This window comes from Artemia sp. Qi Xiang Cuo, chromosome 6 (assembly GCF_049724085.1).
Source record: "Artemia sp. Qi Xiang Cuo chromosome 6, ASM4972408v1, whole genome shotgun sequence".
Classification (NCBI taxonomy): domain Eukaryota; kingdom Metazoa; phylum Arthropoda; class Branchiopoda; order Anostraca; family Artemiidae; genus Artemia; species Artemia sp. Qi Xiang Cuo.
Genome location: NC_142799.1, coordinates 18,408,525 through 18,427,543, shown reverse-complemented (window position 1 = coordinate 18,427,543; position 19,019 = coordinate 18,408,525). Strand labels below are relative to the sequence as shown.

Genomic DNA, 19,019 nt, shown 5'->3' with positions numbered 1-19,019 from the left:
GAATAGATATTTCAACCCCAAAGTGGCAATTTCTCTACAATTGACCTACAAATTGTGTCATTCAATATTTTGAATAAAATTTATGTAAACAAAATTGATAGTCTGTGTACTGACCACTTTGCCATAGTTTGCTATCTAAACGAGCCTGCTGAAACTCTATCACATACCTCCAAATATATCAACACTAAAGCAAATTGGCCTATGTTCCAAAATAAGCTAAATGATGAATTTACAAGTTTCACTCAAAATTCATGCATTTCAAACGCAAAAGTTGACACACATTCTGAAGTTTTGGCATCTTTACTAATAAATACAGCTATTCATGCCATCCCCAGGACAACGCCCAGTAAAACCTTCCCTAAGCACATTCCCAAAGCGTGGTGGACATTCAAATGAGTGCCAAAATAAATGGTCAACAAAAACGGCAGCTAGGAGAACTTTGCTAAAAAACATCACCTATTACATATTTGAAAAAATTACACACAGAATCTAATCTAAAAAGGACTATAATAACTGTTAAATATATCTACTGAAATTATTTTGCAAATAATCTCTCCAGAGAAAGACATGAGCCAATTATACATAAAGTCATAAGTCACATCTGTGGAAAAAAGACTTCCCCCGACCCACTCTTGTATGAGCTTATACATAATAATACCCATTATAACAATGGTAATGAAAAAGCTAAGCTATTTGCCACTCTTTTTGTTAATAAGCTAACATCAGATAATTGCAGTGAAGCGTCTCCAATTCCTATGAAACCAAGTTACCTACCTTGCCCAAGATCCGAGTATATAACCAGCCCATTTTCAATCCAGGAAATGAATAATGCAATACATCATGAGGACCAAGACTAGCGGCAGTTATGACAATATACACCCTACATGGATAAAAAATCTCACCCCTTTCATACGAAGAGGAACTTCTCAATTGTTATAATCATGCTTGGGCTTCATCTATGTTCTCCAATATCTGGAAATGTTCATCCCTCCTGCCAATCCTAAATAAAAATAAACCCAAAAATAACCCTGAGTCTTATAGGCCCATAATGATTACTCCTGTGATGGGGAAAATAATGGAGATAATGATCTATTATCAAAATTTTTTGAATAGGAAAAGTGACTTTTGCAGCTTTGACTCTGCAATCTCAAAGGTGCTGCCAGATTACCATAGTACCAGATCATCAGCATATTGTAGATTCGTGTGGTGGAGGTTCATGTCTCAGAGATATAGGGCAAAGAGGAGGCAGTTGAGGACTGCTCCCTGAGGAAGGCCTTTGGTTATTGTCTTTTGGGGTGAAAAGGCTGAACCTACACAAACAATGAAACTTCGCAATTCTATGAAAGATTTTATAAAAGATACTAGCTTGGGGGGTATTCCAATGTTCAATCGAATGAGTTCTTTGATTGAAGCCCTTTCAATTGAATGAGTTCTTTTTGAAGTTTCTACAACTATGCTTTCTATGAAAACCTTATATGCCCCAGGACATAACTTACAACCCTTGCTTTGAGGGCTAAGAGGGGGTTTTCATCCTCAAAGACATTATTTCCAGACCTTTCAACTATGTTAAACAAAATAGCTCTCTCAAAATTTTGATTGGGTGTGTTTGAGGAAATGGTGGGCGTGAGAGGGGGCTACTTGCCCTTCAATCACTTTTGACTTTTAAAAAGGGGACTGGCTATTTCAATTTTCAATCAGATGATTCCTTTTTGAATTTTCTATGACCACACTTCTCATAGAAAAAAAACCTTATATGGCCCTAGGGCATAACTTACAACCTTTCCCCTGAGGTGTGTGAGGGGAGTGTCATCCTCAAAACATAATTTCCCGACTTTTTAGCTATTTCAAACAAAATGGCTATCTCAAAGTTTTGATTGGATGTGTTTGGGGCAATGGTGTGTAAGATGGGTGTTAGTTATCCTCCAATCACATTCGACTATTAAAGTGCACCAGCACTTCTAATTTCCAATCAAATGAACCCTTTTGGAGTTTCTACAACATTACTATCTGTAAAAACCTTATATGTCCCAAGGGCGTAACTTACAACCCTTGCCCTGATGGCTCTGAGGGGGGTTTCATCCTTAAGGACCTAATTCCTAAAACTTTTAACTACATTGAACAAAATGGCTATCTCAAAGTTTTGATTGGATGTGTTTGGATAAATTGTGTGCATGAGAGGGGGGTTAGTTACCCTCAAATCACTTTTGACTATTATAAAGGGCACTAGCCCTTTGAATTTCCAATCGAATGAGCTCTTTTTCAAGTTTCTACACCAAAGATTTCAATGAAAACCTTATATACCTCCAGGGCATAACTTATAACCCTTGCCCTGAAGACTATGGGAGGATTGGCCTGCTCAAAGGTATAATTTCCAGAACTTTCAACTACGCTGAACAAAATGATCGTCTCAAAATTTTGAGTGGATGTGTCTTGGGAAAAGGTGGGTGTGAGACGGGGGTTAGTTGCCCTCCAGTCACTTTCGACTATCAAAAAGGGCACTAGCCCTTTGAATTTCTAGTCTTTTGAATGTATCTATTTGAAGTTTCTACAAGGCTTTCTAAAAAAGACTTATATGTCCCCAGGGTATAACTTACAATTGAACAAAATGGCTATCTTAAAATTTTGATTGGATGTCTTGGGAAATGGTTTCTACATTGTTAGGCGATGCTGATCAAAATGTCTGCTAAAGCACTTGAAGATATTAACTTTGGTGAAAAAAATGTGCTAGAAGGTGTGAACAGAAATGCAAAGACTGCATTCTTACTTGCTGCTAGAAAGCACTATGTAGCTGCTGTGAAGCATCTTGCTGCGAAAGTTTGGTCTGTTTCCAAAGATAATGTACTGTTTCATATGAAATTTCTTGCTCCTCTTTCAAGAAAAAAAAAACAAAAAAAAAAAAAAAACGCCGAAGCTGTGGACGGGGCAGCCTGGCAGTTAGCCAGTTAGCAAAAGGAAACTGAACCTCAACTCAGATGTGTTAAAAAAAATCCCCCTGAAAGGGCCTTAAGAATTACTGCCACCCCTATTGTATTCATTGTTCGTTTTTTGATGTGTGAACCTTTGTATTTGAAATATTTGCAAGTTACATCAATGATACTGCATAAATTTTACTGGCAACTTTGTTCAGATGTAAATGTTTAAATATTTTAGTTGGTTGCTAGTGACTGTTCAGTATTATCATTGAATGTCGTGTGGCTTTGATCTCATTTAACTGAAGGAAAACATCTGCTCAGTTATGGCTCGACTCTAAAGCGGGCGTATGGACTTTTTGTTTATTCTTTTGCCAAATCTCCCCTTCCCGAATTTACATCATCAAGTTTATTATTATCTTTAAGCGTCACGGAGGGTGATGAGGTTCAGCCACTTAGTCAATTAAGTTTGACGAGTGTGAGGAAAAAAGAAGCTGTATGGCTATAAAATTTTATGAAAAAAAAATGTCAAAATGTCATTCACGTAATATTAGCGCAGCCATACATCCTTTTAAGAATCTGGTCCCAAATAGTAGTGTTTAATATAGTTTCATACCTCCTCTAGTTGACGTGAAATAGAAAACTTTATACCTTTCACAAAAAAAAAATTGTTTACTTTCTTTGATTGCTTGAATACACTTATGCTATTTTGATTTGGTTAAATTTGAAGAGTAGATGTGGCCCCGAGAGTTTGAACATAATACCCTCAGTTGGTCTTGGGAAACTACTGAGATGCCTTATTGAGAATTAGCATTTACACTGTTTTTTTTTTTATTTAATCTTAAAGCAACATTTAGTTTTTAAAAATATTTGGAAAATGAGGGGGTGGGCGGGGGAGGGGGACTAGTTGCCTCCCTCAGACAACTAAAAAAGACAACTATTTCGATACGAAGTGCCCTCGTCTAAACGTCAACCTCAAAGACCTAATTTCCAGAGCTTTCAACTACATTAAACAAAATTGTTATCTCAAAATTTTGATTTGATATTTTTGGGGAAATAGTTGGCGTGATAGGGGTGTTAGTTGCTCTCCAATCAGTTTCAACTATTTAAAAAGGCACTAGCCCTCTCAATTTCCAATCAAATGACCTCTTTTGAAGTTTCTACTGCAAAACTTTCAATAAAAGTTCGGTCTGTTTCCAAAGATGATTTACTGTTTCATATGGAATTTCTTGCTCCTGCTTGTAGAAAAAACGCCGAAGCTGTGGAAAGGGTAGCCCGGCAGTTGCCTATTTGCGTTGTCATAGATAGGTTGAGAGATGAATGGGCTCTGATGCGATTGGAGGAAGAAGCTTGAGACCTTTTTGACAAGTGCATTGATACTTAAAGGCTTCACCTCCTTAGATGTAGCAAGGATAAAAGCTGCCCAAATCTGACGATTGTTATATGGTCCAGCCTCACCATTTCGCATGGAAGTGCCAGTGTAGAAAGGGTTTTTTTCTGAGTAAAAAAATGCGTTTGATCAGCATCAAACGCTGATGCTAGAGAGAACCCTTAATGCTAAGTTAACCGTTAAAAGTGCCATAAAACCCATCTGTGGAAAAGTAGAACTGTACCTGATATCATCTGAAATTTTATCCTGCAATAAGTGTTGGATAATGGCTTATGAGAGGTACCTGGAGAGCTTAGCAGCTAGATAATCCAAAGAGGAAAAAGAAGAAGAGTAAAAGCAGTGCGAAAAAGAAAAGCGTCTGGCGTTGACCAAGAGGTTTGTCAAAGATAAGGAATCCATAGATGGTTTGGAAAAGAAAATGAAGGAAAAGAAAGCAGAGTTTTCCGTTCATGAAAAAATTTCTTACTCTCTTCTCAAAGAAGCTGCCAGAAAGCTGGATAGTGCTATCATATCAAACGACATGATTGGACTACAAATTGCCAAAGCTATGCTAGACAGTCTGAAAGTCCAGCGCAGTAAAGATATAGAGTTGAAAGCAGCCGTGGACAAAGTTGAGTCAACAGTTAGCAAAAGGAAACTGAACCTCAACTTAAATGTGTTAAAAAAAAATCCCCAAGAAAGGACCTTAAGAATTACTGACACGCCTATTGTATTCATTGTTCGTTTTATGTTTTTTGATGTGTGAACCTTTGTATTTGAAATATTTGCAAGTTACATAAATGATACTGCATAAATTTTACTGGCGACTTTGGTCAGGTGTAATGTTTAAATGTTTTAGTTGGTTGCTATGACTGTTCAGTATTATCATTGAATGTGTGGCTTTGATCTCATTTAACTAAAGGGAAAACATCTGCTGAGTCATGGGTCGACTCTAAAGCGGGTGTATGGACTTTTGTTTATTCTTTTACCAAATATCCCCTACCCGAATTTACATAGTCGAATTTATTATTATCTTTAAGCGTTGCGGAGGGTGATGAGGTTCAGCCACTTATTCAATTAAGTTTGAAGAGTGTGATGGAAAAAGAAGCTGTATGGCTATAAAATTTTATGAAAAAAAAAAAAAAATATCAACTTGTCATTCACGTAATATTAGCGCATCCACTTGCCAGCAATTCGCCACTAAACTACAAAGTTAGGACTCGGCACATCACTTCACAAGATTTGATTCCCCAGAGACAAGTATGAGCTATGGAGAATACATGTGCAAGAAAAAAAAAGAAAAAAGTTGAACGTCTTAAAATTTCTTGTATCGCCAAAACTGCCCAGGTGGTCCTTGAGAAAAAATTTCACCATAATTAAAAAAAAATTGTTTTTTTTTTGGTTGCAGGGTACCAAGTTAGTGTTATTCTGTTTTATAAGACTCGGTGGGAGAATCTGAATATTCGACCGGGAGGTTTGAAATCGTGAAAGGGGGAATTAAATTATGGGAAACAGAACTACAGGTCCAGATATCTACTTTAAAGATGCATGAAACTGTATCCACTACAGGAAACATCAAACCCAGTTTTTTCAGTAGCTTAAATACTTGGTCACTATTGGACTGCTCGAGAAGCTGTTATGGTAAAGAGAATGTTACTGCTCAAGCAGCTGGTATGGTAAAAAGAATTCAGTACAATAGACTGTTAGGACAGCAGTGACAAGGCAGTCTTTATCTGCTGCTTGACTAAGCAAGCTATTTTGTATAGCGGTGTTTAGCTTTTTCCATGAGCTTCCAAGGCTTGTTGACTTATGGTTCCTTTAATGTTAACCGGAAGGTCACGGCTAGTATTGTTCTTTGGTTTGCTAACCTGGTTACTGAAATGTCTCGATCTGGTCCCTATTTTGGTTTAGGAAGGTCCCTAAGTCCCTAATTTTGGACGTTTCTGACTATACAACCCCTGACATCGTTCTTATATGGTCCCAGGGCATAACTTAAAAACCCTTGCCCTGAGGGTTGTGGGAGAGTGTCCTCCTCAAAAACATGTTTTCGATCTGGAAATCAACTACCCTGATCAAAATGGCTATCTCAAAATTTTGATTTGATGTGTTTGGGGAAATATTGGTCGTGGAAGGGGTGTTAGTTGCCTTCCAATCCCTTTCGACTATTCAAAATGGCACTATCCACCCCAATTTCCAATCAAATGAGCCCTTTTCGAAGTTTCTGTGACAACTTCTTCGATACGAAGTGCCATGATATGGCAAAAAAAAAAAAATACATTGTGCTAACATTGTTCCTTACTTAGGCAGCGCGATTGCGCTGCCTATGATTATTTTGATGGACTTTGTCTTAAGGAGCACAGGAAAGGCAATAAGAGACCAGGGAATCAAATAGGTAGGAAAAAGTCTCCTGGACTTAGATTATGCTGATGATTTAAGCATCCTAGGTGAAAGTGTGAGCAAAATGAATGAACTTTTAGAGGTTTTGCGAGTTCAGGGTGCTACGTTAAGAACACTGAGTCACCAATGCTAGGAAAAAGTAAAGATGAAAAGTTTACGTTGGGTAATGAAACAATTGATCAGGTGGGCATCTTCACTCACCTAGGTAGTATTAATTAGTAAAGAAGGTGGGAGTAGTGAAGATGTTAAAAGTAGAATAGCCAAGGCTCAGAGTGCTTTTTCGCACTTAAAAAAAAGTTTGGAAAAATAGGAAGATAAGTCTCCAAACCAATATTAGAATATTAGAAGCTACAGTGATAACAGTAGTTAAATATGGCTCTGAAGCATGGGCGCTCAGAAAAGCAAATGAAGATTTGCTAGATATGAGAACTTCGTGGGTGGGTGTAAAAGGGAGGCTTTTAATATATTGGGATGGAGGAGGAGCGTGGGTTGCTGTCTTGGCCTTCGGCTTCTTGATGCTGCGGTGAGTTGCTAGTAGTAGTAGTAATGTTACTTTAGTTATTTTCAACAGAACTACTATATCGACTCTTTCAGCCCTATCATCATTCTATGAATCAACTTTTTAAAGGAGAATGAGCATTCCACCTGGCTGTTGACAAACCCATTCCGACATGACGCATGGAGTTGCTGGTTCGTTACAGAAAGAAAATACTAACTCGGTGAAACGCGACGTCGCTGAAAAACACAAAATAGTGAGTAAAAGACCAGGGGATGATGACATTTTATTCTATTTCAGGAATCCAAATCCATCAAGAAACAAACACCCCTGCTCGAATTTTTCTGACGGAGGAAGTAGAAGAAATGCGAAAAAGCAACAGAAAAACCATCCTACCTCAAAAAAGTCAAGGTGAGTCTTCTCTGGAAACAAAGTGTGTTATAGACTACTATACGAAAAAAAAAATTTATAAAAATTAAAAAAAAATCATCCAACTAATTTACTCCTTTTTATTTTTATAATTTCGCCTTTTTTCCTCCTTTTTATGTTTTAATGAGTTTTTTAATTGTTTTATATGGTTCAGCTAGTTTTATTTCTAAAGTTGAGTTGTAGTCGAAACGAGGGGCAGTCGACCTTAATTATTTCTAAAGTTACCAAATTTGTAAGTTTTATTAGTTTTTTTTTCAAATTTTAGATTTACACTCAAATGCATCAACAATTTTCGCCATCAGCGATTCGAGTTTTCCAATAATTTCATTTGGATAATTAATTCCATTTTTCATTTTTCAATAATTTCATTTTTCAATTGTTAGAAACACTTTTTTGCTATGTTGCAAAGTCCCAATTGTCCTTAGAACTGTTTTTTTTTACATCAAGCATTGGATTCTGTTGGACATTAAATAAAAAAAGAATTTTTTTTAAACTGAAAGTAAGGAGCGGCATTAAAAAATAAAACAAACAAAAATTAATCAGTAAATGAAAGGGGCTGTCCCCTCCTCAATACCTCACTCTCTACGATATTGTTTTTATTGTTTTAAATAATACAGTCGCGAGAAAGAGTTAAACTTTATCGTAAAGAGATACGTGTTAAGGCGGGAACAGCCCATTTCATATACGGAATAATTTCTGTTCTTTTTAAGTTTTAATGTCGCTCCTTACTATCAGTTAAAAATTTTTATTTTATTTAATATCTGAACGTTTTTAAATTAATGCAGGTTTTTATTTTGGCTCACCTTACATGCATAATTAAAATGAAATTTGTATATTAATTTTACTTTTTTTTGGCTAAATGGCTTTCTCGAAGGCTGGTTGATTTTATTTACGAACATTTTTATTAGTAATAAGTATTCGTACCTTACGAATTCAGTTACGTAAAGAACTTCCATATTCGTATATGTTTATTACGTATATTCGGGAGGTTTGCCCGCCTAGTAAATGCCCAGTTCTTTATGCTAAAGTTCGAATTTTCTTCCAATTCGTTAAAAACGACCCCTTAATCACAAAGGCCGTTAATTAGAATAAATAGCTCTTACGAAAGTACTAAAAAAAAAACTTTAACGTAAAGAGTGAGGTATTGAATAGCGGGCGAACCCAATCATGCGCAATAGTTTCTGTTCGTTTTAAGTTTTGATGTTGCTCCTTGCTTTTAGTTGAAAAACGTGTTATTTTAAATTTAATTTCTGATCGTTTTTTTTTAATAATAATGGGGAATTCGGTGCCCCCTTCATAGCAATGTCCCTTCTTTCCTTACCCCGTTTTACATGTGGAGATGCTCCAGTGAAATTTTTCGAGGAAAATTTTCAGTGGAGTAGAAATTCTCTGGGAAAATTTAACGTGGGGGGGGTGGGTATTTCTCCTGGGAGAAATTTTCCTTGGAGGAATTATCACCGAGAGAAATTTTACGCAGGAGAAACTTTCCATTGCGGGGGGGGGGTTCCAGGAAAACTCCAGACTGGGGGAGTCAGCCATGACCTTAAAAACGTTCTGAAATTAATTTAAAAAAACAAGTCTTTTCTCAAATGAAAATATGCTGAGGAGCATTTTTCTCGTGGATTCGCCTGCGAGAAATCGTCTGGGGAGAATTCGCAGTAAGGATGAAATTCTCTGGGGACAAATTCTCGGGGGTAAGATTTTACGTATAGAGGAACCTTCTATGGATTAATTATTTGTAGGGGGGGGAGATGGTCCCGGTAGGGGAAAGTAGGTTTCTTGGAATTACTTGGATTTGTTTTTCATTAGCATTCATCAAACTTCACTTCTCGAATGGTTATTATATAATAGACAAGTACCATGAATTTTTACGAGCCCGTAGATCCCCATCGTATAAAAGGTATCTTCAAGAATACGAGCCATTTAAGAGCCAAAGCAGCTGCGTCCAATGTTTTAGTAATAGATGTTTCCAATGTATCCAGAATAATCAAATTTTACTGTCAGTGCACCTAGTTGACTATTAATTTTGTATTCTCATAATGAACTAACTCCAGTTCTTTCGTGAAATTGCTATAACATGTAGCCGAAGTACCATAATTTCTATCATCATTTTGGAAATCTGCTTTCATTTTACTGTTTTGGCTTTTTTGTCTTAACTTATGCTCATGGCCTCCCCCAGGCCACTCGGCGTGTCCCCAGGTGGCAATAGGGGAATGCCATACAGATATATAGGGCACCTCCATAGGAGGTAAGGGCCAAGGGGAGACCTTGTCCCTAGGGGTACATAATAGAAACTGGGACACCCTCACCCGAGGTCATAAATACAGGTGGAGGAGGAAGAAGGCTCCTTAAATGTACACTAAAATTGCCTACTGGTTTGTCCGTAAATCCCATGAGTTACAAACCTTCTCCCAATAATGGGTTACATTGCTGGGTAATGCAGAACACCAACCGGGAGAATACTCTCTAGGAGGACAACTGCGACAGGGCGGAAGATCCAGATATATGGACAACGGTCTTTGCAAAGGGCTGCCTCAACCCTTTCGGGGTACCTGCAAGACTGGGTATCTTGCGGTTGACTCTATTCCCACTTGAGGAGGGGCGCTCCTCGAAGAAATTTTAGCCTAGTAAACGACACAGCATTCGCATGGGATACTGACTAATGGACAATTCTGGGCTTGGTATGTTTAGATGGGTGTCTTTGGGCTGAAAAACCTCTTCTTAGCTAATGTATCTATTATGGACTGCCTCCGTATAGTAGCATAATATTTGAAGGCATGAATATATAATAAGTCGGAGGTAATAAGCTTAAGATTGTCTATGCAGGATTTCGACTCTTGTTGATAGAAGAGCACTCTTGTTGATAGAAGAGCATCGCCAAGTGCTGAAAACCATGATGTGACCAAGATGGACCCAGAATTGTACAAAGCCTGTATTCATGGAGGTGAATAAATACATTGGTCAGAATGTATTCATAGAGGTCCGAGGGACTTCTTGCTCTCCAGCTCTAAGCTGGCTTAAGCACTTCGGTGTAAACTTGAGAAGATGTGATCCCCGTCCTGCACTGGTATCCGGTATCATTGCTTTTCCTGAGGCGAAAATTATTTCAATGATTTAAAGAACATGAAAATTGGAACTTGGAATGTTACGACGTTAAAAAATAACCATGGTATCGGCATTTTGACTGACAAGTCAGGACGATTCGAATTGGATTTATTAGAAGTGTCAGAACCTCATATCCGAGTGGTAGGAAGCATGAAATTAGGTGATATAGAGTTTATTTACTCAGGCAGAAAGGATGGGATACATAGAGAAGGAGTAGGGCTCACGATGAATAAGTAAGCTGCTAAGTCTTGTTAAGGCTTGGTAAGTATTAATAATAAAATACTAATTGCTCATTTTATGACGAAAAAGTTCAGGGTATCAAGTTATAGTAGCATGCGCCCCTGTAGAACCGACTGACGGAGATACCAGTGACTCAGATGAATTTTACTTACAGTTACAGGAGTAAATAGACAGGCTCTCGGGTAGAAATATGATATTTTTACTTGGAGATTTTAACCACCAGATCGGTAAAATAGGGATAGATAGTATCCTAGCCTAGATAAATTTAGTGTTGGAAAAGAAAACAGTAATGGATACAGACTTTTGCAACTTTGTAGGTATAACAATCTAGTTATAACCAATACGGTGTTTGGTCATAAAACGGCACATAAGTTAACATGGTATTCTCGTGATGGTAAGACAGCAAACCTTATTGATTATGTTATAGTAAACGGAAGCCTGGCAGGATCAATACGAGATACTAGGGTATATAGGAGTGCCGTTATTGATGTTAAAAGTAAAGATCACCATTTAGTAGTGTCAAGGGTTAATTTAAAGCTGAAATATCGGAAGGGCAACTACCCCTGGGAAGTACAACAAAAGGAATGTAAAGAAAGTGGAGAAAGCATTAAAATATGAAAGTGATATGAAAGCGAATTTTTAATATTAAGATAAAAGTGAGTGTGGTAATTATCGAGGCATTAGTCTGGTCTCTGTAGGTAGTAAATTACTTAGTAATATGATACTTTTAGACTGAGAGATGCCGTTAACAAAGTTTTAAGAGAAGAACAGTGTGGTCTTAGAAAAGGTAGAAGACGTCTTGACCAAATTTCCACTCTTAGGCTAACAATTGTGAAGTGCCTGAGTTGTTTAAAACCTTTGGTCCTAAGTTTTATAGATTATGAGCAAGCGTTCGATTCTGTTGATAGAAGAGCTGTAGTAAAGGTATTATCCTTGTGTGGTATACCAGACAAATACATTAAAGTGATTTGTGCTATTTACGAGAATAACACTGTAGCGGTTAAGGTTAGAAATGAGGTTAGCAGCTGGTTTTGTATCAAACTAGGAGTGAAACAGGTCCGGGTTATATTCCCTGTTGTATGAATTGTTTTGATGGACTTTGTCTTAAGAAGCGCAGGAGAAGCAATGGGAGACCACGGACTCAAATGGGAAGAAAACAATCACATTGACCTAAATTATGCTAATGATTTAGGAATCCTAGAAGAAGGTGTGCGCAAACTGAATGAAGCTTGAGAGGTTTTTCGAGTTCAGGGTGCCAGAATAGGTTTGAAAATTAATGTTAGGAAGACTAAGTCACTAATTCTAGGAATAAGTGAAGATGTAAAGGTGATGTTGGGTAATGTAAAGATTGATCAGATGGGCAGCTTCACTTATCTTGGTTGTATTATTTGTAAAGATCGTGGGAGCAGTGAAGATGTTAAAAGTAGAATAGCCGAGGCTCAGGGTGTTTTTTCACATTAAAAAAAATTGTTTGGAAGAATAGGAAGATAAGTCTGTAAACATAGATTAGACGAAAAATGTGGTTCAATACCACTCCCTAGGACTATTATGTGAGAACGGTTGAGGTGGCTAGAGCACGTTGTGCGGATGAAGGATGACAGATTGCCGAAGATTGTTGTTTTTGGCCAACCGTCTAGGGCTAAACGGAAAGCAGGTCGTCCTCGTCTGGGGCAGGAGGAAGTCATAATGACAAATTTAAAGGAAACGGGACCTTCGTGGGCAGGTGTAAAAGGAGGCTTTCAATAGATTGAGATGGAGGTGGAGCGTGCGTAGCTGTATTGGTCTCAGGCGGCTTGGTGCTGCGCTTAGTTGTTAGTAGTAGTCATATATATATATATATATATATATATATATATATATATATATATATATATATATATATATATATATATATATATATATATATATATATGTATATATATATAATATATAAAGCGGGTTATCCAGTAGGGGGCAGCTATCTAATTTCTATTTAATTCCCAATTAAAGACCATCCCATGGTGAAATCGCATGTACTGAAGCATTCCACTTCATTCAAAAGCATTTTAATTTATTCAAAGAAAAAAAAGCCTAACCTAAAAAAACGGAACAGATCATTAAAATAAAATTGACAATTTTTTATTCCGTGCATACAGTGGTCATCCTTAACATAGTTTGTTTTACAAGTTTGTTTGACCCGTTTAAATTTTTTCGTATTTATAATGTCACTTATCAATAAGAGAAACTATCTATCTACTGCTACGGTTAAAACATAAACTGTATTCATATTTTGACCCTTTTCTTTTGTTTCTTTGTAGACAAGCATGATGTGGTAGACCTAGTTTCCGATGATGAAAATAAAGATGATGACGGTGCTAGCACGATCGAATTTGAACCGCCTGTTGCAGCAAGTATGTCTGATGCTACTATTGCTTTAGGAGAGGCTGAAAACCTAAGGGATCCAATCAGATTGGAAAAATGGCCTGTTGGACTTCAAAATGTTAAGAACAATTGTTGGTTTTCAGCTGTAATCCAGTCCTTCTTCTATATTCCCGAGTTTCGTAGACTGGTTTTTGAATTTACACCGCTTAAAGTAGAAAGCAAGGATTTGGAACTTCGGGTAAAGTATTAACTTTTCCTATGTAAGTTCAGATCAATATTCAGGTTATTCAGATCAATATCAATGATCTGATCTGATCAATATCAACGATCAATGATCTGAATGGTTATTCAGATCAATATCAGGTTATTAATATTCAGGTTATTCAGGTATCTCCAGGATTGTCGTCTGAAAGCTCAAGTTTTAATTCTGTAGCAAAGCTAGTATAATATTATGTTTCCAAGTCTTACAAATTTATAGGTAGTTACCATTCTAATGGAATAGCATGTCTTTTTTAAAGGGATATATTTCTTCTTTTTGTTGCTGTCTAGTGTTTCTTCTATTGCTTCTGTGGTTTTGTATTAGACGTTGATCATGTTCCTTTTTCAGCATTATTACGTTTGATAAATAATGCATCGAAAGAGAAAATTTTGATTGATTTGAAAAAAGTTACTTGAATAAAGCAAGTATATTGGTCTACTTTTCTACTGTCATATGAAGTCTATGAAGTTAGCAAGGAAATTCCTGAAGACAGTGAATAAAAATATTCAAGCATAGTGAATAATAATAAAAATAATCTATACAAATGTTTCGACCATATATTTAATGCCTTCCTAAGCAAAACAAAAAGTAAAATAAAGGTGAAATTCAACTTGCACTAAAAACAGGAAAACTTAAATTAAAAGCATATATTAAACAATTCTGACATCTTTACTTAGCTCAAGTTGAACATTCTTCAAGTTGAACTTGAGCTGAGTAACGATGTCACGACTGTTATATATATAGCTTCAGTTTTAATTTATCGTTCATTATCTCATTTTTATGACTAGAAAGCTCAGGGTATAAGTTATAGAAGTATACGCCCCTGTAGAACCGACTGACGGAGATACTAGTGACTCAGATGAATTTTACTTACAGTCACAGGAGCAAATAGACAGGGTCCCAGGTAGAAATATGATGTTTTTACTGGGAGATTTTAACGCCCAGGTTGGTAGAAATAGGGATAGATGGTATCCCAGCCTAGGTAAATTTGGTGTAGGAAAAGAAAACAGTAATGGATACAGACTTTTGCAATTTTGTAGGTATAACCTTCTAGTTATAACCAATACTGTGTTTGGTCATAAAATTGCTCATAAGTTAACATGGTATTCATGTGATGGTGAGACAGCAAACCTTATTGATTATGTTATAGTAAACCGAAGACTGGCAGGATCAATACAAGATACTAGGGTATATAGGAGTGATGTTATTGATGTTAAAAGTAAAGATCACAATCTTGTAGTGTCAAGGGTTAATTTAAAGCTGAAATATCGGAAGGGTACCTACCTCCCGGGAAGTTATGATGTTGGTAGACTCCAGGATGAGAATTTGAGAGAAACATTCCAGGAACAGTTGAATACTAAACTTGAAAGTTTGAAATTTGATAGTGGAGGATGGTTGGAATAATTTTAGAAAAATAATTTGTGAAGTTCCTGAAGGTGTATTAGGGAAGAAAGCTAGAACTGCAGCTATGAATATTAGTGAAAAAGCTTTATGTTTAATAGAAAGGAGAAAGGACTTGTACAAGAATTATCTGAATGATAGATCGTATGAAAAACAAAAACAAAAAAATGTAAACAGTGGAAAAAGCATTAAAATATGAACTTAGGAGGTGTGAAGGGGAGGCCATGGATAAAATTGCCGAGGATCTGGAAGATGCAGCTAGACGGCATAATAGTAAAATATTGTACTGGCACGTCAACAAATTGAGAGGGAATAGTCAATTCGGACTTGGCCCAGTTAAAGATAGGAATGGGGTCGCAATTAGCGATAAGGAAAAAACTAAAGAGAGATGGGCCGAACATTTTGAGTATTTGCTTAACCGAGATAGAGTTGCAGGAAAAAATATAGAGGAAAATGAAAAAGGTTGTTATACTTTGGATGTGAAGGAAAATTTGTTTTGTGAGGAGGAATTAGCAACAGTACTAAAAGGATTAAAGAATACTAAGGCTCCAGGTTATGATTGGGTGGTAACTGAGTTTCTTAAATATGGTGGCTCTGAGGTTAGAAATAGGTTACTGAAGAAGGTTTTGAATATGATTTTTGAAAAAGGGGAAGTACCTAACGATTTTAGGAAAACCGTAATTAAGCCACTTAGAATAAGAAAGGTGATAAAAGTGAGTGTGGTAATTATCGAGACATTAGTCTGGTCTCTGTAGGTAGCAAATTGCTTAGTAATATGATACTTTTTAGACTGAGAGATGCCGTAGACAAAGTTTTAAGAGAAGAGCAGTGCGGTTTTAGAAAAGGTAGAGGATTTGTCGACCAAATTTATTTATTTCAACCCTCACTTCGCTTCTTTTTACTATGCATGTTCTGTATCACTACCTTCAGTGTTGGATACCAACGAATAGCTAAGCTAGCATTAGTCAACCCTTAATTAAAGTCGCTGAAAAATGAAAACTATTGTTTAAAATATGGCTTGAATTTGTTCGACAAATTTCTGGATATTTGGCTAATCTTAGACGTAAAACTAAAATGACTGAACGCACGATGGATTTTACTGTGAGTAGGAATAATGGCAAAAAGTGATTATTTCTGATACCTTAAACAAATGTATTAGGGCTAGTAATTGTCTTCCGCCATCTGCTTGATTTTTCGAGTCCATCAATAAATGCTGGCCCTCTTACCCTTCTTGTCGGTACTCTCCTTTCGCAGACCCATATAATGCCTATATTCTCTTCCTTTGTTATTGACGCTGTACACAATTGAAAGCCTGAGTCAATAAAAAGTTGTGATACTTTTTAAGTTTAATCTGTCGACTAATTACAACTCCCTTATGTTTTACCTTCAGCTTTTATTTCAAGTGTGTCTTATGTGCTTCGAACATACCTGAGAATTTACGGAGGTGGCACAGTTTGTTGATTTTGAAAAAGGTTAACTACCTTTTATTATTTAGCAAGTGAAATAAAGAAAATCAACTTACGAAAAAGGTCAAAAAGTAAGAAAATAGATAAAAAATATAAAGAGATAGGCTAGACAATATAAAAAAATCAGGCGATATATTTTAAGACCAAAGTATTGACAGGTTTGATTTTCAACGCATTTACTGTTATTGCTGCCATCCGACAGAAGGACTTTCAGTCTTTTACAATGGATTGTGCATTCGGTCTTACCTTAGAAGTCCAACAGGTTGGAAGATTGTATTTTTAGAGCTAAGTTTTTTTTCTGGTTCGTCCTAACATTTTTTTTTTCTTCAGTGAGGCTATTTAATTGGAGTTGACATATGTCTAAGGTTTCATACTATGAGGTATGAAGTTCCAACAGTTCCTCTATTTTTCAATATCATAGAAAAAAGCCTTGTCCTTTGTTGAAAACATCGATATCAGCGACATGGAAGATAGCGGAGACGAAACCAACCCTGAGTGGTGTTTAACCGGCAACACATGTGCAACAGATGAAGACTAAGTGTCCTCTGATAGTGAAGAAGAGTCTCAAGGCTTTCTAGATCGGACTAATCTCAATGACTTCTCAGTCCTATTTGATGAAAAAGAGGACGATATTCCACTAGCGCATTATATTCCAGCATTCAAAACTGATTCCGTACCAGCAAGTCGCTCAGGAAAAATTCGCTGCCCAAACAAAATGTGGACCAATTCAGATACCTTGAACGAGCATCATTCATGCCTTCCCTTGTACTCAGATCAAGTCAACGGGAAAGCTGGAAGCCACATGAATACTTTTTTGAAGCACTTTCCTGACTCATTTTTTTTAGACAATGGCTTTTGCAATGAATTGCCATTACCAGAAGGCCACAAACAAATCTTTGCTCGCTAGTATCTCCGAACTGGCGGTATTCTTTGACATTTCAATCGTCATGAGTAATCTGAAGTTTCCTCGTCTTCAAATGTTTTGGAGCAAGAAATTTTGAGTCCCTGTCATCTGCGAGAAAATGCCTCGAGATCGGTTTTTCAATCATAGACAGAATGTGAAGTTCCTTTTGTTTGACGAGGTTGACGAGGATACCAAAAGAAATCATCTTCTTTGGAAAGTGCATCCCTTGCTGAATTTGGTGCGAGTTGAGTGTCTAAAGCTTGAGCAAGAACAATTCGTTTGTATTGACGAGAAAATGATTCCCTTGGCTGGGCAATGCAGCCTGAAGCAGTACGTACCAAATAAGCCAAATCCTCTTGGCTTGAAGAAGCTTGTTTTAGCAGGTTCATCAGGTCTGGTGTATGATTTCGTAATCTATCAAGGAAAGACAACCTTTCTGCCAGAACTACAAGCTAAAGGTCTGGGCAGTGCCACACCTATGCCAAGATCTAAGTGAAGGTTCATATCTTTTCTTTGATAGGTACTTCACTAGCATGTGTTTGCTCGAAAAATTATCCGAAAAGTGCATAAATGTAACTGGCACTTCCATGAAAAATCGACTGGAAGGTCTACCAGCGAAGACCGGTCGTGGACTAAAGAGAACTGGACGTTGGACGTCCATTAAGTTCACGCGAGAAGATCGAGTTGTAGCCGTTACGCAGTGGTACGACAACAAGCCCACTTTTCTACCTTCAAGCTGCTATGCCAAGGAACCCGAGCTACCTGTGTCAAGATACAACAAGTCTGAAAGAAAGTATGTAGATATTCCCAGTCCTCTTGTGGTAAGACAGAACATCAAGTATATGGGCGGAGTTGATCTCTGTGACCGCATGGTGAGCTATTACAGATTCAGCAGCAGGACAAAGAAGTGGCTAGTTTGAGTTCTTCATCATATCATTAATTTGGCACTTTCGTATGCCTGTCTACTCTAAAGGCAGGATTCAATCAAAAGGAACACACCCTACGATCAGCTGATCCACTTCAGATTTCAGGTAGCTGACTATGTAGTTGAAGGTCTTCGGCGATCAACCGAGGGTACCTTCAGCGAATGTGAAGACGATAATGATGAAGATAAACTGGAGCAGTCAGCTAGAAGAAGAAAAAGATGCCCTTGGCCATCCGGACCAGAGAAGAAATTGAATGCAAAGCATCTATATCACTACGACGTGACGTTGAGGAATTCGGCTCGATGCCGAATGGCTGGATGCAAAATGCGAACGAAAGTGTTCTGCGAAGCGTGTCAGTTCTATTTCTGCTTTCAGGTTGGCAAGCAAGTTGGAGAATGTTTTTCAGATTTCCATAAATGAAGGATGTTTTTGTGTGTTATTGATTGTATGTTTTCTCATGGCATTTTGTAACTTGTGTTTGAAAATTACATGAAGTTGAGTCCCAATGTCCAACGGGTTGTACATCCCGCCCGGACCCTCAGAACCTAAAAAAAAATAAAACTTTCATTCCATCGTCTTGTGCTATTTTTTGTATCGGTAAATTCCAAATTTCATATTCGCCCCAACTCAGGAACATACCCAGGACTCAGGAGGTTAAAATGAAAGTAAGGAGCGACACTAAAACTTAAAATGAACAGAAATTATTTCGTATATGAAAGGGGCTGTCCCCTTCTCAACGCTTCGCTCTTTGCGCTAA

General features: G+C 37.2%; 2 protein-coding genes across 2 annotated transcripts in view; both read left to right on the top strand.

Annotated features, from left to right (window-relative positions):
- LOC148950943 (uncharacterized) overlaps positions 1–16,970 on the top strand; it is a 30,214-nt gene extending 13,244 nt beyond the window's left edge. Inside the window, exons 2-4 of the mRNA XM_089090962.1 lie at positions 7,472–7,582; positions 13,243–13,544; positions 16,854–16,970. Of these exons, the coding sequence (XP_088947088.1) occupies positions 7,537–7,582; positions 13,243–13,544; positions 16,854–16,970 (465 nt within the window). The 5' untranslated portion in view covers positions 7,472–7,536. The remainder of the gene's footprint in view (positions 1–7,471; positions 7,583–13,242; positions 13,545–16,853) is intronic.
- Positions 16,971–17,869: 899 nt separating this feature from the next.
- The window catches only part of LOC148950942 (uncharacterized), a 74,075-nt gene continuing 72,925 nt past the window's right edge, over positions 17,870–19,019 (top strand). The window contains exons 1-2 of the mRNA XM_089090961.1: positions 17,870–18,208; positions 18,368–18,645. Coding sequence (XP_088947087.1) covers positions 17,870–18,208; positions 18,368–18,645 — 617 coding nt within the window. The remainder of the gene's footprint in view (positions 18,209–18,367; positions 18,646–19,019) is intronic.